The 27,633-nt window shown below is 46.2% G+C and overlaps 1 protein-coding gene across 3 annotated transcripts; it reads left to right on the top strand.

Moving 5' to 3' along the window:
• Window positions 1–1,525: 1,525 nt before the first annotated feature.
• Window positions 1,526–8,617, top strand: LOC122527031. 3 transcript variants are annotated; one of them, XM_043650815.1, is made up of 6 exons: window positions 1,526–2,982; window positions 3,516–3,646; window positions 3,847–4,087; window positions 4,461–5,262; window positions 5,489–6,935; window positions 6,966–8,617. In XM_043650815.1, exons 1-6 carry the CDS (start codon window positions 2,184–2,186, stop codon window positions 7,026–7,028), a joined length of 3,483 nt encoding a protein of 1,160 aa, XP_043506750.1. In that variant the 5' UTR covers window positions 1,526–2,183; the 3' UTR covers window positions 7,029–8,617. The 3 variants fall into 3 exon arrangements, with proteins under 3 accessions (XP_043506750.1, XP_043506749.1, XP_043506748.1); XM_043650814.1 differs by having other exon boundaries at window positions 5,489–6,937; window positions 6,969–8,617; XM_043650813.1 differs by having other exon boundaries at window positions 5,489–8,617.
• Window positions 8,618–27,633: the final 19,016 nt, after the last annotated feature.

Raw genomic sequence — 27,633 nt, 5'->3', positions numbered from 1 at the left:
GTACCAAACTAAAGGACAGTACCAAAGAGAAATATATTATAAGTGTAGAGGCAGTGTACAAATATCATTCTCTATTAGTCTAATTAGTCTATATATAGTACAAAGTTAGGTTAAAGCATGCAATACTAGATGTAAGGGACAAGTAATAAGGGAAAACTCGACAACCAAGGGAATTAAAACGGAAAACAAAATGTAAAGAATAATGTAAGGCACTGAGGTCTATTTCTACGCGAAATAAAACCGAAAGGCTGAAATAAAGATTCATTCATTCATCCGAACGCGCTAAATGTTGCGGCAAGCACCTTGAACCTATTTCCTACCTCATCGAACAACTGTAAAATTTGTAAAACTGTGAAAGCCTCGACGTGGTGCTTCGAATCTTAGAAAATCGCATCGCGCGGAATACCTAAGGTTCTTGCGTCACGCGAGAGCATCGCATTTTCGACTGGCGTGGAACGACTTGATTGAGCGGTTGGGGCCGATCGTTCGATCGTTCTCGCTGCTGGCTCGGTACAATTTGTCTGGACGGCGAGGTAACGTGTTAACGGGCTAGAAAGTGGCTGCAGGTGTTGTTGGCTTTCGTGACTCGACGCGTTAACGGGAGCGTGGCGTTTTCGCGTGTCGAGGCACGCGCGGCTCCTCCTTCGCGGGTTGCGAGAGAGCAACGTGTTCCTCGAGAGCAACGCGAAAATATGTATAATCGGAAGAGAAGCCGCGAGGATTCTGGCGAGGGTTCTATTCTATGGTGCTTCAAATGTATAGGCAGCGGAACGATTTATTCGGATCGCCGCTTCGCAAGGTGAGAACTTTCTGTTCGAACGGCGACAGGGTCGAACAGAATCGCACGGTGTTACGTCCTGACGACTGCACGCCTCGGGGAACGATGGAAGTTTGTTTACAAAGTATACGTAAAGTCGACGTTTTGTATCGCGGCATCAACGAAACGATGTTTCCCCACCAACTTCTCCATTTCTTTCCCTTGTTCAGGGAAAATTTACATAAACCTGTTGTAACGGCACCAACTACGAAAACGACGGTATCTCTTCTCTGCCGGGGGAGGAAAGGTATAACAATATATATCGAGAAGCTACGGGAGTCACTTCGTGCAACTGTGTAAATATACCTGCACTTACTCTCCCTCACCCTTGTTTTGCAAAACAGCTTTTACGAGTTTGCACCGTCCACAAAATCAGAGATATTCGAGCCAGAGAGAGAGAGAGAGAGAGTTGCAATTTCTGAGAGTCGAGCATGCACAAATGGAAAGAAGAGGAAAGAAGAAAGGGAGGAAGATTCGCCGTAATCAGAGGATACGGTTATATTGGATACGGTTCCAGACGCGCGACGAATGAATCATGTTGCCGGTTGTTACGGTGTATGAAACGGTAGCGAAACCACCCCCTTGCAAGCGTGTATAACGGCGTGGAAAAGAGGTGGGGTAGGGGGGGGGGGTGCGCGCGAAAGGGGGTGTACGCGGTGGTCGGCGACAGAGAGAAGGGGAGCGAGACGGGGGAGGGAACGGGGTAGGTTTCTGCGCAACTCGGGGAGCTTTTTCCCCTGTCCCTCGCCATCTGCTGGAGGCTGCACGAGTGAGGAGATGTATTGAACAGGCTGAATGCGCGTGGAGAGATGCGCGAGTATCCGCGAATTCCCGGCAGCACGGGGCCGCAGTCCGCACAATAAAGAAAAAAATTGCCACGGTGTTAGGGGGGAAACGGTGAGGCGGCGTGCGGGACAGAGACAGGAGAGGCCGTCCTAATCCTCCTGGACGCCGAAGAGGCAGACTCGATTAATAGTCACGGTCGCGAGAGAAACTCCTCGGCGTCGTCCTCGTGCGCGCGTCAGCCTCGCGGGATGAGACCGCTGCTGCTGCTGCTTTAAGCGGAGCTTCCGCAACGTAGTGCCATTCAATGGACCGCCGCGTCGCGTCCCGTGATCGTCGTTTCTGGTGAAACGGTTTTTCAATTCGCGACACTGCGCGCCGCGACATTTCCACGTTAATCGGTGGATCCCTGTCGACGCGATCGCTGCGCGTCGTTGCGTCGTCGCGAGTGTTACGCGAGTGCGTTACAGACGGCGAGTCGGTGTCGAGCGCGAGTCGAGAGTATCTCTCGAGTGCGTGAATCGCGTTCGCGACTGAGCGAGCGAGCGAGCGGTCGATCAGTAGCGGACAGACGCCCGATACGATGAGACCCGGTGGGTTCCTTCTGTTGCACCTTCTGCTCCTCTGCATATTTTTCCTGACGTCGGAAGCGAGGCTCGGCCAGCAGGCGGCCGACGACGACGACGACGACGACGACGATGACTGGGACGACGAGGACGACGAGGACGACGACACCGACGAGCAGAGCTACCAGACGAAGCCCGAGGTGGACGACGACGGCCGTATATACAAGAACCCGAGGAATTCACCGTCGGCGATGTGTCCGAGGGACGAGGGACAGGCGGAACTGCTCGGCCAGAAGTGTCTGCGTAAGTGCTCCACCGACGAGGATTGCAAGAGCAAGAAGAAGAAGTGCCGATGCGACGGTGTTTGCGGGATGTCTTGCATCAAGCCCGAGAGGGAATGCCTGACGCTCAATGAAATCCCGTACGGCGTGATGACCGTAACTGGGCGATATTTCGGCGATCGGGCCCATTACACCTGCGACCCGGACTATTTCATCGTCGGGCTGACCGAACGGACGTGCAGGGCCGACGGCAAATGGACCGGCACGACGCCCTCCTGCAAGAAAGACTCGAGGTCCTTCTGCTCACAGCCGCCCAAGGTGAAGAACGCGCGGCACAACGCTCTACCCGAGCAGACCACTTTCGACTTGGACCACGAGGTCCAATACTTTTGCAATCACGGCTACATGACCACCGGTATCAGGAAGGCGAGGTGCCTGTTGATGGAAGGCATCGCTAGCTGGTTCGGCCCCGACATCAACTGCGAGGCGCAAAAGTGCGGACCTCCCGCCGATATCGCGAACGGCTGGCACGCCGGTACGTATCTTTTTTCTTTCGCTTCTTTTTTTTTTTTTTTTCTTTTTTAACGCTGGTTCCGTTTCGTTTCTGTTTACTGACGAGAAACGAAAATATTCGAATCTCCTTAATTCTAGTTAATAATTAGTTGATTATCCAAGTTTTATTATCCCAGTTAATAATTGGAACCGCGAGCTTTATAAAAAGTAGAGATAATTCGTAGTATTCTTCGAGTATTCCACGTATATTTTCTCTTTTGCTCCTTTTTTTTTTTTTTCTCTTTTTCAACGCTGGTTCCGTTTCGTTTCTGCTTACTGACGAGGAACGAAAATATCCGAATCTCCTGAATCCTAGTTAATAATTAGTTGATTATCCAAGTTTTATTATCCCAGTTAATAATTGGAACCGCGTGCTTTATAAAAAGTAGAGATAATTTCGTAGTATTCTTCGAGTATTCCACCAATTTATCGACTTACCTTCCGCCTGTAGCGCTTTCACTTTAGTGTACTGTCGTCGCGCCGATTCTCACGCTCGATGTCTGCTGTCTGTTCAAGGTGAATGTTACACGTACGACTGTCGCGTGTCGTATCACTGCGCTGATGGCTACGAATTGGTCGGCAAGGCGGAGAAACTGTGCTTGGCAGACGGCACATGGACCCCCAAGGAATCACCGCAATGTGTCCAAGTAAGCGTTTGTCAACGACAAACGACACGAGCTCACATTTTTATTTGTCGTATATTTTTATTTATCGTAAGAGAAATTTGTAAGAAAATTTTCGACAAAAGAGAGAAAGACAGTTAGCAGCAGATAACTGAAATCGAGACAGCAGCGTACACGGTGGTGGTACATGCATGCGTCTCGAAGCAGGAAACGTTTCTGTTCAGGTTACGACGGTGCAATGCCCGAAACCGGAGAATCCAGTGAACGGGAAAGCGGTGTACACTTCGTACGCGTACAATTCCATCGTGTCGTACGAGTGCAAGTACGGGTACACGGTGATCGGCGCGACAACCAGACGCTGCGGGGCAGATAGAAAATGGACCGGGAAGACACCTACCTGCCAGGAGATTAATTGCGGTTCACCTGGTGTTTTGTACAACGGTTGGATTGAGAATATCGAGGCGGGTGAGTCGCACGATGCAACACCGATCTGCATTCCTCGACGCGTTTATTAATAATCGCGGCGTTACGAGAATAAACGATGGCAGATGTTTACGTGAACATGTAATTGATAATCGGACGGCCGAGAGTATCGTGGAAAAGATTTTGATCCTTGTTTTTTTTTTTTTTTTTTTTTGAATCGATTAAAGTTTCAAAACGTCGTCTTTCTAACTTTTTGGTAAGAAAAAAAGCTTCCCTCCGTGTCAGAGTGATTTGGAAACCAAATTGTTCCCCCAAAATTTCCGTGAAAATGCCGGAATATCATCGGGAATATCATCGGAAAATGACGGAAACCGCGAACAATCCGTCCGATTGACCCGTTGCCGCGGTCCAACAGGTACGGGCCTGGGTGCCAGCATAATTTTCCGCTGCAACGACCACATGAAGCTCGAGGGGAACACATCGTCGGTTTGTCAGATCGACGGGAAATGGCGGTACCCGTTGCCGCAGTGTCTCGCGCCGTGCGTCGTGCCTCAGATCGAGAACGGGAACATCACGGTGGCCAGCCACGACAGGGATCACATCAACAACGTGACGGTGGTCGAGCACGGCGAGAGGCTGCTGGTCTACTGCGAGGAGAATTACGAATTCGCGGCGAACAGCACGCCGGTGGTGTGCAACAACGGCACGTGGTCGATAGTGCCGAGTTGCTCGCCGGCCAGGTGCAAGCTGATGCCGAAGACGCCGAAAAACGGGATAGTGATTGCGCCGAAGACCGACCACGGCATGAAGGCGATATTCAAATGCAAGGACGGTTTCAAGATTGTCGGCGGTGGGCCGCAGAACGCCTCCAAGTCGGTGGAATGCCAGTACGGGAATTGGATCGGTGACATTCCTCACTGCATCCAAGTATTCTGCCCTTTCCCCGGTTTCATTGAGAACGGCAAGGTCTTCCTGATGGGCAACATGGGCGTCTACGATTACAGGCCGTACGTGAGGAAGGTTGTGAACAACAAGCAGATTATGTACGACTGCGAGAAGGGATACGTTCTGGAAGAGGGACCCACCGGGGCCACCTGTATCGGTGGAACCTGGTATCCGAAAGAGCTGCCCAAGTGCATTCTTGGACAGCATCCCAGGCTCAGATGGAGCCGGCGTCGAAGGTCCGTGAGCGAGGAGGATCTTACTATGAACTACAGGTGAGTCGAATGAATCTAGCGCGTGAATGAATTGTCGGGGCGAGTGTCGATCGAGGAAGAAAGTTGACTGACATAGCGGTTGTCGATGATAACGTTGGCGAAAGAACCTCGTTCAAATTAAATTGAAAATTGTATTCGTAAATGAAATAGAACTTGTTCTTCTCAACGATAGTCGAAATAATTCTGCTGGCAAATCTGTGGAAGGTCGACTCGAATCTGGTTTCAGGAAGTTCATCGAGTTCTTCCGCAAGATCGGCAAGAAGCTGCTGCACCTGGAGATGAACAAGAGCAAGGAGCACTCGAAGCACAAGATCGAGGGGAAGAACGGGAATTCCAGCCGCCACGATAACAGCACGGAGGCTCTGTCGTGGAAGAAGCACTCGGGCCACGGGAACAGATCGCGTCTTCGCGAGGAGAAGATGATCGACTTTCTGAAGATCGTCTATCGGAAGCTGCAGCGTATCGACGCCAGGCAGTCCAACAACTCCACCAACAGCAGCATGCACGATCTTCTGAACGCCATGAGCAAGAACTTCTTCCACGTGGATCTGTCCGAGTCTCGGAGAAACAACTCCGGCAAGAGTCGTTCAGAGTTCGAGATTCGAAACCAGAGAGAGTTCATCAAGCTGAAGCGAGAGTTTGAGAGGATCATGCGATTCTACAACAAGTCGATGCGCTGGAACGAGAAGCAGAATCGGAAGGACTCGAAGAAGAAGGGCCAGTCTCACGGCGAGAAGGGGAAGAACAAGTCGAAGGACAAGAAGAAGCATCGCAAGAACTACTACAAAGGGTTCTACGAGTTTGTCAACAGCTACGTGACCGAGAAGCTGTCGATGCTGGAGGCCCGAAACGCCACCGAGGAGCTGATCAAGAACATGAAGATCGACAAGTTCACCGTGCGAAACGGCACGACGTTCACAGTAGGTGAGATGTACGCGTTCTTCAAACATATCATAGAGGCTAAATTGAACGGCACGGAAGACACGATGCAGGCAGAGGCGTCGACGACCGCGTCTTCCTCCTTCACGAGCACAACCGCGACCATTGGCAGTAGCGGGAACAGGAGCAGCAACAGCAGCAGCAGCAGCAGCAGCACGGTGACAACGTCGAGCACGACGTCGAGCACAAGCAGCACGACCACGACGCTGGCGACGCCGAGGGAGATCGAGGCGCGCGATAATCGATCTTCGACGATGGCCAGTAACGAGTCTTCGATGCTGGACAACGAGATCCCGGCCAAAGAAGGAGTGCCAAAGCACCGCAGCAAGCGAATACGAAACGCGTCCGAGGACAGTGGTCCTCCGCGTCAGAAGAGAAGGCTGCTGTCCTTGAACGGGCTGTCGATGAACGCCAACAACAACAACAACAACAGCAACAATAAAAAGAGAAGCGCCATCAAGGTTGTCGGCTCGTCGTCGTGGAGGAGCGAGAAGCCGAGGGTTTCCAAGAGGTTCACGGCCTACGACGACGAGAAAACCAGGCTGTTCACGTTCAAGGAGCTCGAGGCTCAACAGCAGAGCCGCTCGAAACGATTCCTGCCACCGTCCGAGCTGGATAATCAAATCTTTTTAAAGAACTTGTATCTGCACGCGTACGAGAACGAGTACCGGGCGAACGTGAAACGTTCGATCGTTCATGGAAATCACACGAACGACCAACAGCAGCAGCAGCAGCAGCAGCAGCAGCAGCAGCAGCAGCAGCAACAGCAGCAGCCGGCCGTCTACAGGAGGCGCAAAGGTAACCTGGACGCCTACGAGATCAAGTGAACGAAATTGCGCGGGATTGATTGTGTTGTGATATTATATTGACGGAATTTACTGAGGTCATTAATCACCGATATCAATTCGACTTTAGGCGAGTATACTTCTATATACGATAGGATTGTAATCGTTGTCCCTCGTGTCGATGCGCATTGTAAGACGTGTATCGCGCTTTTTTTCAATGAATCGATCTTTTCCCATTTTTTCATGGAGTGTCTCGGTGTAACCTGGTCTCAACCACTGGGGTTTCAGTTCAATTGTTCGACGCTTATTCGCCGCGATGTGAGCTGATGGAGAGTTCAAGGCGTTTGCTTTTCTTTCTTCTCTTTATTTCGTCCTCGTTTATTCGTCGTTGTGATGATCGATGGTTACTCGATCTGTCCCTTGATCCGTGGAACGTGAGAATTGGCGCCCGAGCCGTTTGCGCCGTTGAAATCGTCGCTGAGAGAGGAGGATCGAGAAAAGGAGTACGTTGCAGGGCTTCTTTCGATCGGCTGAACGTCTGAGACTGAACGACTTCGAGTTTTCACGTAACGTAACTTTCTTAGGCTTTCTTTTCGCTTTCTTCCGTGCGGACGTCTGCAGCGGACGAATTTTCAAAGAGAGATCGACGAGAAAAAAGCTGGCCAAATTTTCTTACTTTCGTTTGTCTGTGATATGATACTTGGTGAAAGCAGCGGTTCTTCGTTCAGAGCGACGAGTAATATATAGCGTCAATCAAACGAACACGAAGAACAGAAATGAGTAAATCAAAACGGAGTGGATGCTTCGACTGCAACGGGTGCAAAAGTAGACATTGTAGCAGCCAGTCGCTGAACGTAGAGGTAATCGCTAGCGTGTCGAGAGCGTGTCGTTTCGTTTCCACTGTAGCCAGCTCGCATCGCAAAAAAAAAAGGAGAAAAAAAAGTAGAGTATTTCAAACTCTTCGAAAAATCGTACTAGTAGAAGGATATGTTAAACGTATTTTAAGTGTATGGTGAAAAAAGGCGTCCGGAAAAGAAAAAAAGAAAAAAAAAAACGAAGAAAGGAAAAAATTGAAAAAAGTAGACGAGTCGAGAAAGAAAGAAAATGAAACACGTTCGGAACTCGTTCGATCAAAACGATCTTCCGTTGTATAATCGATTAAGTTTTCACGAACCGCGAGGCTGTGTTTGTTAAACTATTATATCGATTAAAAGAATAGGTTTTTTAACTGTTATTATCGAAAGGCATTGTAACGTTGCGACGTTGTATATAATACATTCATGTTGATTTCACGTCTTTCTCTCCTCGGTTTGATACCAAGACGATAAGATATACATATATATATATATACATATACGGTCGTATCAATACTCCCGTCCTCGTCTCTTCGTAATTAACTTTTACTTGCGAACGTTCCACACTATACTCACACACACACACAGACACACATACACATTCGAAAACCATTTGTATCGATCGATCGATCGACCCTTCTCACACTTCTCAACACGAAGACACTGCGAATCAAAACCATCACGCCACACGTTATACAGACGCTCGTGCATTTTTATGAATGACAAGCCATGGACAAGTATCATTAGTGAATAATAAGTATTATGATACGAACAATACCAATAACGTGTACGTCATTCTTCGATCACCCGTGTTTATTAGTTTCACATTCTTTCAATTTCGTTTCAGATTTGGAACCTGGAAGGCGTAACGTTTTTCTCATCCTTGATTCTTTCGTTTCAACCACCTGCGACCTTGGTAAATTTTCTTTCTTTTATTTCATTATTTCGTTATACGTAATCAAACATCAGCAGAAACTTTTCACGGAACGAAATCTCTTAGAAAAAAGTGTCCTACGATAAAATGTTTTCTTCAAAAAAAAAAAAAAAAAGAAACGAAAAAAGAAAGGGACGCGAATGAATATTCAGGCCGGTTAAACGGTCAAATTGACCTTGTAAACGGAAGCCGAACGTGAACGCCGAACACGGCGAGATTCCTTTTTATCAGCACGTTCCAGCCGGATAATTCTCGCGAATAATTCAGACGAGACGGTGGGAGACGAGAATCAGGTAGCCTGATACATCGGCGAAAGGTACGTAACACGCGGCGTACTCGATATCTCGGTGGATCGATAGCGTACGAAAACAAGGGACCCGGGGTGGGGTTCCCGATCGCCGATTATGCCGTAACATCGCAGGTAATTAAGTCTGAAAATAAGCGGAGCCTGAAAAAAAGGGGCGCGGCCGCGCGCGTAACTTGCGCGTCGCCCGCTCTCGTCTTGCTCCACCTGTCAATAATCGAACAGTGTCATTAATTACGGACCAATTATAATTCGGTGAACGGCGACCGGGAACCGTGTCCGCGATGTTATCTGGCGCGAGCGGCACTCGTTAACACATCCGTCGCCGCTTCAGGGAATCGTGTTAAATCGATTAATCCCCGGCCGACACGCACATTCGTTATGATAAGAGTAACTCGCGTCCACGCGATCCCTGCCGGTGTGCTTGTGTGTGTGTGCGTGCGTGCGTGTGTGGCGTAAGTGCAGATGCGTGCGCGCGATAACGCAGCAAAACTGCAAGCAAACCACTCGACCAGATTGAGGTGCGCGATGATCGGTAATTCGTAATTGGGCCGGAGGGGCTCCGGGATCTTTGCTGTTTCGCGAATACGTTATTCGGATGAGATAACTCGCGGTTATTACAGGAGTTCCAAGAGAGATGAAAGGACTTTAATCCATGACGGGGGTTGGGGATCATTTCTCGTGAATATAGGCTTGAGGGATTATGGGAAGGAAATTTTGCTTCATTTTCTCTCTCTCTCTCTCTTTCACTTCTCTCATTTTGGGGATGTTTCTTGATGGGAAAATTTCTTGGTGGATCGAGCACACGTTCTACAACACTCTGAAACTGAAGTCAGAACAGTGTGCAAACGTGTTATGCAGCGAATCAGAGGACGATTGCGACACAAGCTGGCCCAGATTCGTGCTCGTTAATCAGTCATCGTTTCTCTTCCGATGTTAACGAATCAGATCATTGAACGTCTCGTGTATTCATCGCCGCGCATTCATTATTCGTTATCTCAAAAATTGCAAGAGACTTGCGAGACGCAGCTGTCGCTGCCGTATTTGTACTACTCTGACATTTAAAAATGATCGTTCCTCGATACATTTTTGAAGTTTCATTTTTCACTTCAGGCGATTAAATCAAATCACCTTCAATTTCATCTGTTTCGAAATTTTCATATTAATCTGTTTCAATTTCCCATAATTTTCCAAAATAACCGAGCGACAAGAATTTAATACCCTCTATTTTCCTCTCGATAAATTTTCCCTCGTGATCCACAGCCAAAGACGGTATAGATAGAAACAGCTGGATTCAAAGGGCAAAGGTGGCGATGGGCATATACCGGTGACAATACTCCGCAAACACGAGGGTCTCAAAACTAGCTCGAAATCGATAAACGTGTAGTAACGTGCTCGAACACTAGTGCCGGTTGGTACGCCTGCGCTTGGCGAGAGGTGTGAGAAAAGAAAAGAAAAGAAAAAAGAAAACGAGAGGCAGAAGAAGCAAAGAAGAAACACGGAACACTAACTCATTTAGCGAGGAACGTGTGTGTCCGGTCGTTATTCCAGTTCGTACGACCGTGATTATACGGTCAGTCGATCAAGGTGCTAAAGAACGCTAAAAACAAGAGAGGCGAGCGATAAATAGCTACCGCTGCCTCGACTTTGTGCTCCATTAGAGCCCTCCGTCGTCGTCTCTCCTATGTAAACCGAACGCGGCAGTCTCGAAAAAGTAGCGCTAACGACGAGCAAACGAAATTCAGAACGACCCAAGTCTCGTCCTTCCACGTTGCCTTCTCGTGTAATCTTCCGTTATCCGCTTCCCAATGTACTCTGAGAACAGAGCGAATCAGAATTCATCCGTTAAACTTGATATTAGAATCCAAGGTTGTTAACTTTCGTGGAATTTCGTCTGGTTGAAGTTCGTTTCGTCTGTAGGAGAACCGAGTCCTTGTTAAGACAGTTAGGAGTTTCTAATTGATAGAAACTTACAGCTGGCACTTCATTTCCGATCGTGGGCTCACCAGTTGAGAGCAACTCGACTACTCGCTTTCAATGAAACGTTCTAACTCGGCTAGAAAATTTTTCCCTACGGACAGTGCAACGTTTCTTTCCAAATACAGTGTTTAGATCCAGAAATTCTTACCATTGCGCTGGCAACTGGTTCCGCGGACCATAACGAGCGACCGAACCGTATATATATACAATAACTCGTCACTTTCTTTTCCTTTTGACCTCGTCGATACGATATCACTAAATAGAAATGATTCAGAGGTAATAAACTCATCATTTGTTTTGCCTGGGTCGCATTGAAATATACGTAAAGCTGAGAAAATGTTGCAATTTTGGGAGAAAAAAATTCTCGACGTGCGTCGCACGTCATTCCAGACGCAAAGAGGTAATCAAAAGTAAATGAAATTTTACTCTTCATCCCGAATAAACGAAAATTTACTCTTTATCCAATTCCGCTGGAATCCTACCTGGTATCATCTGGCACTGTGGCAGAATCCACTTGAGACGTTGGCGCGCGGATCGATAGTGACATAAAGGGTAGACCACGGTGAACCGAGGCGGCCGTTTGACGAGCCGAGCCGTCGAACGTTTCTAAACGTGACAATACGACCGAGTGGCCAGGCTAGCCTGCTCGAGGTGGCCGGTGATAATCTCATTGAGAGAGATGGGGGAGTTAAGCAGCGCGGGCTTCCTGCCAATTGAATCGGCCAAGTGTCGCCTCCGAGCAGTCAATGCCGCCACGAAATTGCTCCGGTGGCTTCAGGCTCAATGAAACCTGAACGCCGGGATATTCCACCGGGAGGATTTGCCTAGATAACCGAGCACAAGCGTTGCCAAGAGTTACTGGCTGGCTATTGTACTTTTCCAGCGAGAGAGAGAGAGAGAGAGAGAGAGAGAGTTTGTGAATGGACGGTGGCCACCGCACAGTGAATCGGAAATGCGAGGAAAAGGGTCTGGAGTCAGAGCTTTGAATCGCGCAGAGAGAATCGACGACCTCTCTGTGTTGGAATTGCTCCGCGAGCAAGTTTCCTGGAAACTTGCTGCTCCTGCATAAACCTCTCTCTCTCTCTTTTTCTCATTGAAATGTCCGAGAAAAAGTTCGCTGCCGGCATTCGACTTTTCGAATGGACGATCTGCGGTAAACGTGCCGGAGCTCTTCGTGTCAATCGCTCCTCTGCGCGGTGAAAGATTTCGGTAATTTTTAAATCTCGATTGTTAAATTTGATTATATTGATATATAGAATATTACAAATGGTCGTTTCAACGGAAACTTGTTGCCTGAATCGACGATCGCGAAATTTGCCTCGACTTTCAAAACGTTGGACGTTCGAGAGTCTAAACTCTTTAAACCAAGGACGAACGCCAAGATTCCCAATTTGCCTCACATTCCTCCAAAGTACGCACCTTCGAAGCACACTCGAGACAGACTCGCTCGCGGTTAATCCCTTCAGAAGCAGCCGCGCCATCGTCCCAAGCCGTTTAACGAACTCTCTTCGCACCTCCAATGGTTTCTCCAAACTTCCCATTCGACGCTCTCCATGGAGACCACAATAAAACGATTTATCCCGCAAAGAGAAGCCGACCTGGCGTGATCCGAGTTACGCAGAGGGACCCCCTATTAGAGTCTCCCTTCCCCTTTAACGCCTTTTCCTACCTTTTCTCTATCGTTTATCGTTCCGCCGGCCAAGCGGAATGTGTTGCACGTGCCGGCAAATTGGCCAGCTGCCGTTTCGGCAAAGCCCGAGATTATGACACCTCTCTCTCGTCACGGAAGCTCGATAGCTTCGAGAACATAAGCATCCAGACGTCTGGCGACCTCCTAGCCGTCAAGAGATCGTGAAGAGAAGAAAGACGAGAGGATTTCCCTCGAGGATTCGGCGGGGTTATTTTTTCCAAATACACAAGTACTTTTCCCTCGTTCGGAGAAATACTTGCGGCAAAGAGAAATAAAATCGCGCTCGTATTGAAAAGTTGGGACGAACACGAGTAGAAAAGAATCGTAGGTGTTATCGGTGCACTTTCCGCCTTCGACCGATCGCAAAATCGAGTGTGTCTCATTAACCGAGACCCCCTTTGTCTCGGTCTCGGTGGATTTCTACGAAGCTGGAAGCAGAATGGAAGGCAGCTCGTGAATTTCGCGCCTAATGACCGCCTGCTGCGAACGCTTTTTATCCCGTTCTTTCTCCTTCTCTCTCTCTTTCTCTCTCTCTCTCTCTCTCTCTCTCTCTCTCTCTCTCTCTGTTCGTGTTTCTCCAACGGTCTTAAGTAGTCGCCGCCTGATCAAACGTAATCGCGCGCGCGCGTGCGCTGAGCTACGAGCCCGAGGAACGGGTTGGTAATTAGCCGGAGAGCTGGATAGAAACACTTTTAGCTCGATAATGAAGCGAGAATGCGAAAGGATTCTCATATGCATACCAGCTCAATAAACACTACGGCATTATGCGCGGTGTCGAGCTTCGGCCCCGCCCCCCAGTGAAAAATCGATGCAGAAGTTAGTTGAACAACAAACAAATAATTTCTGGGATCACTAAAAATTCTCTTTCGTTCGGTTAATGGGGGACTTTAAATCTCGAGCTTTGAGAGCAAGGTTGCTTCAAATATTCTTTCTCTCGTCGTCCGAAATTCACACCATGCAGTTCCTGTTTCAGAATCCCGGAAAATTTATAATGCAAAGAGAGAAAAATACAACAGATAATTTTCGAAACTCGCGATTACTAAAAATTCTCTTTCGTTCGGTTAATGGGGACTTTAAATCTCGAGCTTTGAGAGCAAGGTTGCTTCAAATATTCTTTCTCTCGTCCGAAATTCACACCTTGCAGTTCCTGTTTCAGAATCCCGGAAAATTTATAATGCAAAGAGAGAAAAATACAACAGATAATTTTTGGACCTCGCGATTACTAAAAATTTTTTTTCGTTCAGTTGATGGGGACTTTAATCTCTTGCGCACGTCGAGAATTTTTTGTTCTAAAATTGCAACATGTTCTCAGTTTCAAGTATATTTAAACCTAACCCAGGCAAAACAAATGATAAGTTTATTATTTCTTAATAGTTTTTATCCAGTGATATCGTACCGACGAGTTCAAAAGAAGAGGAAAACGACGAATTATTGTATACGATTCGGTCACTCGTTATGGTCCGCGCAACGGGTCGGATTTCAAATTTTCGAAAGCAAGACCGCTTCGAACGCTTCTTTCTTTCAGCGTCCTAAATTCACGCCTTGCACTTCCCGCCCGAGAATTGAAAATAATTCACCATCCAAGAAACAAATAATTTTTTGGGACTCGCGATTGCTAAAAATTCTTTTTCGTTCAACTGTAAACATCAGACTTCGAGAGCAAGATTCCTTCGAACGTCCTTTCTCTCAGCGTCCTAAATTCACACCTCGCGCTTCCTGTTCCGGGAACGCGAAGAATTCTGAGATGCGAATTTACGAACGAAAGGGAGGATTCCAATTAATTGCAGAGCGTTGGAAAAAGTAGCAATCGCACGAGGATAATTAACAGCCGCGTGCGTCAGCTTTCTTCGACTCGCAATCAGCCTCCTTTCCAACGGGCGTCGAACAATCCCGAAACGCTTGGCAAACGATGTCCCAAGAAATCTAGAGCGACGTCTCCGTTGGATGGAGTTCAACAGGAAGAAGAGCAAAGCGGTGGAAAGCGGCTGGAAATTACCGCGGCCGGTTTACGTTTCAACTCCCCTTCGGACGGCGCAGATTTATCGAGGCGTCGCCAAATATGGCGGTCGCAGCTTGCCGCAGCGCCGCGCCGTCGTCCTACAAATGGCAGATTTCTTCCTTTTTAAGGAAGCCACCAGCCACCAAACGATTACACGCCGGTTAATTTCAATAACGAGCAGAGTCACACCGTCACCGCGCTCGTGTGTGTTTTCGAATTCTGAATTCCCCGTGGCCCGCCAGCCCGATTTTTCGTAAACCGAGCCGCTTCCATTCTCGGCACTCCGTTAATGGAGACGAATTATCGACGCTGCGATCGCGCTCTTACATACAATAATTGACCGATTTCTCTTGGTCTCAACCCTCTGTTTTTCTGCGAAGGCGACTCTCGAGAAGAAGGTTTCTTCGAAACCTGTCCAACTCGCGACAAGGGTTGCGAATGAGATTCGTTTTCAAGTCCGTATCTGGCCGACACGGCCAGATTCAATTACTCGAGCTCAGCCTCGAGAAAGTCCAGCTACGAACACCTTCGGAGTATGATACGCGAGGATAGAATATAAAAACATCAGAGTCTTCTTCGACGAATCGAAACTCGAAAGAACTCATTAAGATTCTCAGAGTCTGCGTTCGAATTGTGCAAGCTTCTTCACTCGCGAAAACGCCACGATCTTTCGACGACAAATAACTAACGACGTTACACATAAATCGTCGTAGAGCAATAGATTCCCGAAGGTAAATGATATTCTGTACTCGGCTTGGCATTATCGAGTCGATGTTGAATCGCTCCGGGCGATAAATAAATAATTTCAAGCTGTGACTGGCCTCGTGGCGCGCGCATCCGAGAGAAAGCCACACGGTCGTCGTAAAAGTCCACGCCATTAAATTAATTCCGAAATAATTGACACTCGTTTCGATCCTCGCGTTCAATTTCACCGGCGGGAAAGGACCGTTTCGTATAATCGATGAAGTTGTAGGACGTCGAGTTTCTTTGCGAGTTGAACCGAACGTGTAATGGCTAAGTTTAAGTGACTCGGGTTACGCAGCGATAGCAATCGTGGGAGGAAATGCTGTTTCGATGTCGGTTATCAGGCAATCCTGCGGTTTAATACTCTGCCTAATGGCTAATGAAGATACTTCGACGACAATTTCTGGACGACAAAATTTGATTCAGGATGCGGAGTTTAATTCGGGGTTAATGGACGTTAAAAGATGAAGATTATTGAGATCAACTGTAAATTTTCAATCGAGGATCAACGGAAAGGTAATCGAGAGATTTTTGCTACTCTTTCTCTCTCTCTCTCTCGAGTATTTCGAACGTGTTCTTTAAATACGCGTTATCGACAACGCTGTCAAGTGCAATGGCAAAATATTGAATTCGAAAACGAAACAGCTACACTCCGTTATATTTGTGAGATAATCTGTGAGCACGGTACACACGGAAATTAATCGATTTACGTATACTAAGAGAGAGTGCAGGAACACGCGGAAGTTTTTAAAATAATTCAGAACGCTCCACTTTTCTAAATAAATCAGTTGCTCTTCTAAAACGCGTAAAAACTAGAAGCTAAAAAATTTCAATTACCTGAAATAATAATTACTGCTGTATAATAAAAATATATATATATATATATTTAAATTATCCTAGACAAATGATCTAACACTGAAACATCGAAATCGAATATCGTTGGAGTTTTCTAGAGGAGATATTTCGAAATTCCCACGATTCTCTCTCTCTCTCTCTCAATCTGAAGAATTCGATTGATTCGCCACGTGTTGACCGTCGTTGCTGAGAAGACAACTCGATGAACAAAAGTGAACGACGATCCTTCGATCGAGAAAGAAAGTTTCCAGTGGCCGAAGCTATAGTCCCTCTTCGGCTGGCTTGGACTTCTCTCATGGGCGGCCCCATGAATCATGGGATTTGTAGATGAATTAAATCCCATCGCCCGTTGGACCCGTTTTCAATTCGTGGCGCGCACACGGTCCGCCACGGTGGTGGTCCTAGTCTCGCGTAGTAGTAAACCACTGGTCATTGTTGGTGAGTCTGCCTCGCCACCCCTTTCTTTCTCCCCTTGGCCCGTTCGTTGCTTCCTAGCTTCTCGCGTTGTGTCTTCTTTTTCTTCTTTTTTCTTTTTTTTTTTTCTTTTTTTTTGTAGCCGGATTTAAGGACGCACAGGTGGCACGGACACGCTGCGCGCGGCCAATGGAGATGAAAAACGACTCGCCCCCGTGGGACAGATTAATCTGAACTGCCTACGAATTAGACGGTGCCTCGGACCTCGCGAACTTTCTACCGCTGCTCGTAAATTTCAGAATTATCGGTGAAATAAAAAGAGAGAGAAAAAAAAAAGGTTACGATAACGAAAAGAGAGAGCCTCGAGCGTTTCTTCGATTCGATCTCCCGAAGTGGTGCCACCTTGGACCGAGGTGTTTCTATTGGCGAATCCAGAAGAGAGGGATTCGATCTCCTTCGAAAAAAAATGCGTCTTCGGTTCGAGCCACGTTGTCGAGTTTAGACGAAAGAAACGAAAGAAGCAAAAAAAAAAAAAAAAAAAAAAAAAAAAAAAAAGGGGGGGGGGGGAAAGGGAGATCTAAGGAGAAGTGGAGTATCAATTTAGAAAGAATAACTCCATTATTGGAGTTTCCAATCAGCATGAAAAGAAGAAAAAAAGAAAGAATGAGAGTGAGAGAGGAACGGCGTGTAGCCCTCGTTTTCGAAGAAAAGCCACTCCCTTGGTGCCCGAGAGGAGAGTTCTCCGGAGAGAAAAAACATCTCTCCGGCCGGCTTAATTCGAATTAGATTGGATCCAATTTATTCCCAATTAACGGAGAGAGAAGTAGCCGGAGAGATCGTAGCCGAGAGTATAGTATCTATTTCACGTCCGGGGGAAGGAATCCCATTCGCGGGATTGGGAATTGGTCACGACAGCCACGGTATTTCGATTTGATTCAGCCTGTTCTCTCGATAAGTATCCCATGGCCGACCAGTCGTGGACCATTTCGAATCGGGAGTGGCTCAATTCTCGTTTTCTCCTTGAAATTGGACGCCGGGGCAGGTGTCCGTGATTCTCCTCGTCTCGAATGCAAAAGAGAGAAGCGAGGAAACACTACGATCTAGAGGGGATAGAGAACGATAGGGATGCGAAAAGGAAAGAAAAAGAAAAAAGGAAAAAAAAAAGGAAAATGCGACAGATAAGAAATAAAAAGGAGAGAGTCTAACCTTTGAACGAGCTCGATTCGAACGAGCCTCTCGTTCTTTCTTTTTTTTTCGATCGAAGGACATAATGATGTCCTTGTTGGGACGGTCTCGTGAACGTCTGTCGTGATCTGTCGGCAAACCCTAACCTAAGCTAAGCCACAACGCGATCCTCTGTCTCTATCGTCGAGCCGAATGACTCTACGTTTGGCTGAAAGGCAGCGTTGTTTTAGCCGAACGCCGCCCGTCACCGTTCCCGATGCTCTTCATCAACAGATAATGACGAGTCTTGTACCTTGAGACAGCCGTCCGATGAATGGGCCGTCTGTGATGATTCTCACAGACCGCGCGAGATCTCGTTCCGTTGCGTTCGCCGGCGGACATTGGACGGTTTTGTACGAAACGCGAGCGACAGGAAGCACCGAAATCATCATCGGTGATTCCCCCGAGAGGGTTAACGTGACCGGTGGAATAGTGGAGTTTTTGATCGGTAGCCGAGAGCGTATCGTCTGAGAAGATGACGCTTCCGTTGAACGAAATCTCTTTCCCGTCTTTCCAGCGGTAGATCGACGGTGCTTGATTAACACCTTCGACGGTCGGTCTTTCTTCGTGTGATTCGCGACACAACGCGATCGTCGTCGACGCGAAGAGGCCGAGGTTTTACGATCGGAACCACCGGGAGAAATTTAAGGCTTTATCTCACGGCGGCGGCGGCCATGGAATTTCTTCTTTCTCTCTCTCTCTCTCTCGAAATGACTGCTCGTAAAAGGTCTCGAGGGTCTCGCGCCACGTCGTAAAAACTAAAACTCGCGTCTCGCTGCGTTTACACGCTCGAAGCGTATTATGATCTATTATTACAGGCTCGAGACGTTCTTCTCGCGGTCTCGTCGTCAGCTCGATACGTGGCCACTTCCTGTCCCTCGAGCCTCGAATTTTCGACGAATCCGGCCGCGGTGGTCGTTTATGGTCTCCGGCGAACGGGACGAAAGTGTTTTAAATGGACGTCGGACGATGAAATAGGTGATAAACGTATGATAAACGGATTGGAAAATAAATTCCTCAGCTGTTACTGATTTAGATTTCTCTCCTTGGAATTCTAAGTGAAGAACGCTTCGTTGGAAGACACGTCAGTGTCTTTTTGCGTAACAACGCAGCGCAGAAATTCCAACTCGATACTCGTCAAGTCTTCCAAAAGAAAATCATCGACGATCTGCAAAAATAGGGGAGGAAAGAAATAACAAAACAGCGCGACGCTCGGACTCCCAATTAACAGAAAGCGAGGCAGCCGAAATCGGGCGCAAAATGGGACAAAAGTGGCTCATCTCCTTTTGATCTGTCACGTCTTTTTCTGCCGTGGCGACGTCAGGTTGCCTCGTCGTTCAAATTACAATTCCTCGTTCTCTCGTACACGACGACGACGAGAACGATGATGGGAGAAGATGGGAGAAGATGGGTGAACGAAGGGCGGACGAAGGAAGCTGGCGCACACGACTCGAGAAATCCCTCGGCAAAGGACAAAATAGTCGCTACTTGATGGCGACTTAAGGTGATTTTGAATGGTGCCTAACGACTTGGAGCCGCGTCATGGGGGCCCCAAGTGTGCGCGCGCCGTGCCAAATAATACGGAGTCACGCTGAGCGCCTCGTGTCCCCCCGGTGAACCAGCCTCGCGCTCAAGATAACATCCTCCCACACGTAACGTCGTTTCGCTATTCCGTGGTCCTTAACCTCTCAACCCCCCGGGCGTCCTACGTTCCGTTTAAACCCGACGCGACAATAAAGCCTCGAGGCTCCAGCCTCGCGTTATCGCGAGTCAATGCTGTTTTTTTTTTTTTTTTTTTTCTCGGCTGCTCGAAGCGGCTCTCGATTCAAACGGAGTCGCGGCTCCGAGGTCGAGTAATCGCGACCTGGCGCGTCATCGTCGCCACGCTGATAAATTGTCCCATTCGCGTAATGAGTTAATGGAAATGGCTTGTCCAATTCGGTAGGCTTGTTTCGACGTTCACGTTTGCTTTAATTCGGGGGAGGATTTGCTGGCGATTTGTGTGATTTCTGTAATTTGCGAGGGAAAAATCTGCGAATGTAAAAATTTCGTTTCGATGTCAAGAGATTTTTCACTCGTCAATTTTCTGTCAATTTTCCAATCTATTCGAGGGTAGCATTAAATATTAATATCAACAAAAAACTGTCACTGATGAAGAAGGATATCTCGAGGACAGCCCGCTGCGATTCCTACACGAAGGGAACGTGAAATTCTACCGACTGATACACTATTAACCGCACTCCTAGGGGATCGATCTGTTCACGAACCTCCGCATAATCCTTCGATCGTTGGGTTTGGTCACTGATCCGACAGATAACATTGACTCTATGGGTAACATATGAGGGTGGCTCGAGAATTTTTCAAGCAAATTCAAGGAATCTTGAGAATCTTCCTGCGGCGTGAATATCGTGAGAAATCGGTCATTTCGTAAGATTGAATTTTTAATAGAAAATAAATGAGACTCTTGCCAGCCATTGTGCCCGAAATATAGAAGCCTTCGTTTTCGGTTTTTATCTTCGAAAGATACTCAGCTCACCCCTTACACAATAGAGGTTCTTCGTTCTACAGATTCGTGATAACAATGGCCTCCGCAGAATTCGCTGCTCGAAAGACCATTTCCGATCATTTCCCAGCGGGAAAATAATAAAGCACGCCTGTAGGGCAGGGATTGCTTTCGGATTGTTGAGGAGGATGCACCGCGAGACAGGTGCAGGGTGAACTGGTATCATTAATAACAGAGATAATTTGCTGGAAACAATCTTGGCTTTGGTGTACCGGCCAATAGACCCGCAACGATTCTGCAGTGTCATTCATTCCGAGCTATTTTATCGTTCATACTTCTTTCTTTCTCTACACATACATGCACACACTAGTTGAAAATGAACATTTTATTTCACGTAACGTGAATCTCCTCGAACGTTCCATTTTCCAGATATTGAAAAGATAGAAGATTCAGTGCCCACTTAAGCGACCGTTGCTATCTCCGTCATACGTTATCTCACGTTATGATTGTTTCGAACACATATCGATCAAAGTTAGGTAAATTTTATATACATATGCAATTTATATGTATTGATACGATTCGTAGAATCATACTATGTACAGTTACGGACAAAATTGAGTGGACAGGTAATGGAAATAGATATGAATTAAATTTAGTCAAAGTAGTACTATTATTACGTACTTAAGTTTCATATATTATATACCTTTATCTTTCATACATGTTGTATTGAATTTAAAATAGTTCAAATGTATTCGTATAGTTTAAATAAAATGTCAAAATGTCAAATTTCTTTACGATGAAATAACTTTAAATAGTAAATAATACTGACGTTCATCCCCACCCTTTCATTCGGTACCAATTCGAAGAATATGTCACCCCTCTTAAGCTTTCGCATTCGGTGGACGTTTGAGACTGTATTTGCCTAGAAGAACTGCTCTATTTTTCGGCAATCTCGCAAGAATGAACATTGATTCGGTGCACGTAGTTTGTCACAATTATCTTCCGGATCGACTGGGATTATTCCACGCACAGCGCAGTCCTTCTTCGCGTAGGTAAAGTCGAAGATCCCTCGTGGCGGAAGAGTAACGAGGAGAAACGGTGAAATACGCGCGTGACGCTGCATGTCGGCGTCCGTTTCCATTGTCCGGCCTACGGCAGAAACTCTCCAGGAAATCTACCCGCAGCAGCACCTCACGCCGTGATCGAAGGCTTGTCAACCAGCTTGTCGAAGGACGGAGCGTGACCCGGGTCTTCCTAACCAAACTGTGTGTAACGAATGACGTCAACTTTCACGCCGGTCGCTCACTGCCGGTCAACCGAAATGAAACGCCTCGTTCGTCTTTTAATAAAAAAAAAAAAAGCCGACAAAGGACAACTTGAAAGAAACTTAAAATCCGACAGGACAATTAGATTTAGAAACATTACTGCAAGTAAGTTCCAAAGAATGCCTCTGAAGGAAAAAAGAATTTCCAACAAATTTCCCGTAATAAGTTGATTAAAAAAAAAAAAAAAAAAAAGAAAAAATGAAATTTCGAGGACTCGATGAACACACGAGGGCAAAGGTATTAAGACGCCGTAATACGGTAAATTGACAGCGCGCGGACTCTCGTGGCGAGGAGGGGCAAGAACGATGGAGTTGTTTTAGGATCCTCGAGACACGAAGGTTAGCCCCGTTGGCAAGAAGGAAAGTGGCCGATGATGGAGTTTGTTTTTATATTCGGCTACCGACAGGATCTACGTCCACGCATCTCTGCGCGATTTCTTTGACGGACGGACTGTCCCCTCCGCGCCGCGGAGAAACAACATTGGCCGCCCTTCGACGACAGAGAATGCACGACAAAGAGGATGACGTGAACCGAGTGAACCATTGACTCGTCCGGGCACGTCCAGTTGTCGACGTTCTCTGAGAAAATAATCGTGCTTTCCAGTATTTACGAGTATATCCCTCCCAGCACAGGATGTAACGTCGTGTGTATCCTGCATGGAAATCCTGCGAGCCTCCGCCCGCAGGCTCGAAAGTTTATTTTTTCATGAGAAGTCAAGAGGAGCTACTTTTTGTATTGGCGCGCTACGTGACTGCTCCTCGGCGAAAGAGTTTTCAGCTACCCTACGGAATCCTTTGTTCGAACAGCATTTCCAAGATCCAGTGAGATTTTTCTTTCTTTCTTTTTTTTTTTAGTAGATTTATTGTGCTTGAATTTAGTCGTCGCTTCATCGACTTTCGTAATTACGATTCTTTAACCTCTTGCGCTGAAATGACGCGTCAAATACTGTCAAATTTATTCGTTAAAGAATTATTCGTTATTTATGAATAACAATTTTATTCGAGGAGAAATTATTCGTTATTTACGAATAACGATTTCGAATAAAATTTTATTTGAAGAATTAATTCCAAGTTTTATTCGAATGCCCAGCTCTGTCACGCGCGACGAGTATTTTTTGTTCCAAACTTGTAATATTTTCTCAGTTTTAAATATATTTAAGTATAACTCAGGCAAAACAAATAATAAATTTATTACTTCTCAATCATTTCTATCCAGTGACATCATACCGACGAGTTCAAAAGAAAAAGAAAGCGACGAATTATTGTGTTTGGTCACTCATTATGGTCCGCAATCAATCGCCAGCGTAACTGGTTAAGCCTCTTCTAGCTTAAACACACGTTACTGTCACATGAACAATGAAGTCGCAGAAAACTGCGATAGTGAGTATGCAAATGACTTATGCAAATGTGACTCGAAATAAAGAGGCAGTCAGTTTTTCGACTCCAAACTTGTGTCTTCATTCTGTTCGAACTAGAGTCGAGCCTAGTTGGCCCATACCACTCTACGGTTCGTCGAATCATCGACGTGCTACCTATTTTTGGAAGTTGACCAGACTCTCACACTACCATCGTCAACGATTCACTGTCAATTGAACCTCGGCGTTTCTCACCTGGCCAAAAGTCAGCAAAACTAAACCCCGCAATCTAGCTACATTGAACACAACGTACGTACAACGAGCCTCCTTTTTTCAGCACCCGGACTGTGGAACGAAACAATGGTTCAAGTTATCGGACGACCGCGATCCAGCAGAGTCGAACAATGCCGGAATCTTTGGACAAGAAGAAGGTAAAAGCCAAAAGGTAGGTCGCCACGACAATAGGTGTGTCCGGTGTTGGTCCAACTTTCGGACGACTGCGTGAATCTAATTGTCCATGGTGTACCGACGGAGAACCGTCTTTTCGGTTAGACTTCGTATTAACCGCGTGATGTCTTCTTTGAGAAGCGCCAATTCACAATGGCCGACGAACGATGAGGGCGATCTCAATGGCGGTCGCAACGGGGATTGGAAACGCGTGCCAGACATTGCTCCTTTCTCAAACATTGCACGTTCGCGGGAGACGCTTGTCGATTTTGCTGGCCACCCAGCAGGCCCCCACGAGAGACGTAAAAATCCCCTGTGAATTTAAAGGTCCAGACGTAGGCCGTAGAATTTCCTTCTTCTTTTTTTTTTTTTCCTTCTTCTCTTCTCGCTCGTTGGAAACGTTGTTGGAACGGGATTGTTGCGGATTGGCTGCGGACCAAACGGTCCAAGTTAGGATTATGGAGTCGGACAGAGTCTGTTATACCCCTTTGTGTGCTACGTTCGATTGTTCGACAGGTATATATGTGTACCTGATGGCTGCTTTTTGGATTATTTTTAACGAGCATCCACGGTGTGATCGTTGTAACAATCGTTAGATTCCGTTTAGAGGAACTTTAATATTTTTGTTCTACGTTGCAGTTGTGGTCAAGGATGTTGTTACAAGGTCTTTCTGATGGAAAAGAGTGCTCTTTTCTATTCAGCACGTCTTTTTATAATTTTGTCTATGATGAATAGAGGAAAGGGAGAAAGAAGCGTGGATGACCAACTACTGAAATTTGCTCTATGAATAAGTTTCAGTCTAGGGTACTTTTTAGAGGACTATTACTGAGATCCAACACAATACGCTTGTTAATAATTGTTAATAATACACAATACTGTTCGCAACAAAAAGAACGCGTGAATCATGCCACCATTCCGCGCGCTATTTAGAAGCAGTTGCTTTTTAACGGATGAGAAATATCAGAGCTGGTTTTCAGAGGGTGTTGTCCCATTTACGTAACGAGGTGTCTTGTAAACAATGTCGCTTGGACACCTCGTCGATCTTCCCTACTGCGACGATCACCGGGCGTTTGATAAGGCTGCGAGCGTTTATAAATAAACGATCTGGAAATTATAAATAATCGAGGCTCGAGTCGAGGCTTCCTTTGCGAGCGCGCGAATAACGCCGCGGATAAAAAAGAAGCCGGCACAAAGTGATTCTTAATTGCCTGTCAGCGTTCTTTCTTGTTTGCTGTCTTTCTTTTTTGCAATCTAGATTTACCCCATCGCGCGAACCATCGGCGTGTAATGGGGTATGGTTGGGCCAGAGAGACTCGCGCGCTCGATTTATCGATTGATTCGAGAAACTGGGACAAAATAGTAGGTTGTTTGCAAACGACGACAGGGAAATTCGCGTGGTATTTGCTACACGAAAGAGAGAGAGAGAGAGAGAGAGAGAGAGAGAGAGAAGGGCACGATTAAAATTTTTCAAGCGAAACGCTGAAAAAAAAGAACGCCGCGACGACAGCGTGGAACTTGAAATATTTAAAATTCATTTGAAACACACGACGACAAACACACTGATATATGTATCTAATAATCCTGATTGGGATTCCGTATTTTAAAAAGTACCGCGAGCGAAATTCAGGTTAATGCGTGGGAGCGTAATACGTTAAAATTGGATCACGTCGCGAGCGAAACGTAGAGCAAGCGTTGAGGTGCACCAAGGCTGATAAACCGGAAAATCGTTCTTTACGCTCCATTGCCCACGACATATTGTAGCTTATAGCAATTTACATTCTTAAATTTCTTTCGCAGCCACATGGTACCTCTTACGATAATAACCCTGAGAGCTTCGTCCATTGTTCTCTCTTTCCTTTTATCCGAAAAACACGGTGAAAGTGTTGTTCAACTTCGACCAACACTTCTTTCCCCGCGGTCATTCGTTTCGCGAACGTGCACGGTTAGCAAGTCGAGGGACGAACATCTGCCGGCTGTCTAGCGGTTGTAGGTACACACTGGGGAAACTCTAGAGAGGCGAGCATAAAGGAATGAAGATCGTCGCTGAGAGATTTGCATAAGGAGCCCGGCTGCCTGGCATGGCTCGTAACGTTGAACTCGCAACGTCGTTGTAAAGTGCAACGCGTCTCTTTACGAGCGCGTGTTTGCCGTAATGGGAGCGATAAAGGGAAGAGGTTCGTTGATTTGTTGAACTGTGCCACGACTCGCGATCGATTTATTAAATGGGGCGAGCCGGCGCTAATAACTGTTACGTCGAGGGAAGTTTTCCTAGTTCTAGGGATGGGAAAGAATTCTAAATGATTAAAGGTTTCGTTGAGAGCTTAGTCGCGTCGAACAAACGTTATAGAGAATCCTTGGTGAAGACTGTAGAACAGTCATTTTATGCACGCATCTGGAATCATCAGAATGGTCAAAAATGACCATTGGATAATTTTTATTTAGGCATCTTATAGGTGTACCAAAATTGGAATAATTGAATAAGAATTTTATTATTTGAATAATTTTTAAACCTCGAATGTTCGTGATGTCTGGTATCTAAGAAATTAATATAAATATATCTTTTCTAATCAATTGTATTGTTCTATTATAAAAGTTGTTTCAATATCCTCAAAAATAATGGGTTACATTGAACTGATGAAAAGAAATATGTAAACCGTGTACAGTAAATAAACTAAAAAAATTTTTGTTGGTTAATGAGAAGATTAAAAAGAAGACCTAGAAGATTAAAAAGAAAACTCATGATCTAAACCGATCTTTGTCTCGAGGAAGCGCATTTTATCTCGACTCGATAATTTCTGTTTGTAGGATAACGTCGTTACGTTGTAAGAATATAATCAAGAACTTTTATTAAAGTAAAACAAGACTCTCCACTCGGTAAAATGTTGCAATTCCTTTTTTTTCTTTTATTTGTACTTTGATCCTTTGGACAAAACCTTGATGAACCTCGATCGATCGAGTAGATAGAAAACGTCGAAAACGTTAGACAATAGCCTGGGTTTTTTTTCACATTAAAAGTCGATACAGCTCGCAAGAAGCTAGCCGGATACGGAGCAAAAACGCAAGAGAGGCAAACCGAGCGTTTCCCTTCGGGGGATGACGCGAAGGATGAGAAAAAGACAAGGATGAAGAGCCGCGTGACCCCACCAGAGCGTGGCAGCATCTTGCCAGCGCCGCTGCTTCTCGCGTGGTATGTATTGCGTTGCTCTATTCTTAGACTATGATGGGACAGGTGGCAGAGCCAGGTAATGCGCGTGTACCTCGCTTCTCTTCTCTTTGTACTTATCTCTAGTTACGTACCACCACCACCACCACCACTGCGCTCTCGCCGGCTGTTTCTACTAATTACAGACCCGAGTTGGCATTCCGCGAGCTGTTACCCAGCTCCTGGCTAACGCGAACCTGCTCTTTGAGGATACTCATCCGCGAATGGACAGCTAGTTGCGACGCGCGTGGGTGACCACTCGTTGAGCATTCTGATGTATATTTTCGTATTATTTGTTGTTCTCTCGATGCGAGGATCAGAATCACGGTGAGACTCAACCAGAGCAAACAAGCAATTTCAAACAAAATGGAGACACGTAGAGAAATGTTTATAAATTGCACGAGTGTCTTATACGTAACGCTGTATATAACGAATTTATCGAAAAGTTTCGAAGAAGATTATTCGACTGCCAAGGAAAAGTTTATCTTTAAATATTTGTCTATTAATTCTTCATAAATAGCGGCAATTTTTTGGCTCATTAATTGAAATGAAAATGAGTGACATTGCAGTGCTAAATTTTAAGTTTTTGTAACTTTGCACTAACTATTTCGTTCTTCAACCCTTGGGCGTTGAATTTTATTCAACAGATAATAAAAAACAGAGTCATCCCTATGCAGATAATTTCTATAATCACTAGGCTCATTCGTCTTCGGCTCTTTTAATTAACGTGGAATTGAAATATCTGTTTCTCCGAGTGAAAAAGAGTGAAATTGCAGTACTAAGTTTTAAGTTTCTGTAACTTTGCACTAACTATTTCG

This window comes from Frieseomelitta varia, unplaced genomic scaffold (genome assembly GCF_011392965.1).
Source record: "Frieseomelitta varia isolate USP_RPSP 00005682 unplaced genomic scaffold, Fvar_1.2 scaffold_207, whole genome shotgun sequence".
NCBI lineage: Eukaryota > Metazoa > Arthropoda > Insecta > Hymenoptera > Apidae > Frieseomelitta > Frieseomelitta varia.
This window is presented reverse-complemented; position numbering and strand designations above follow the sequence as displayed.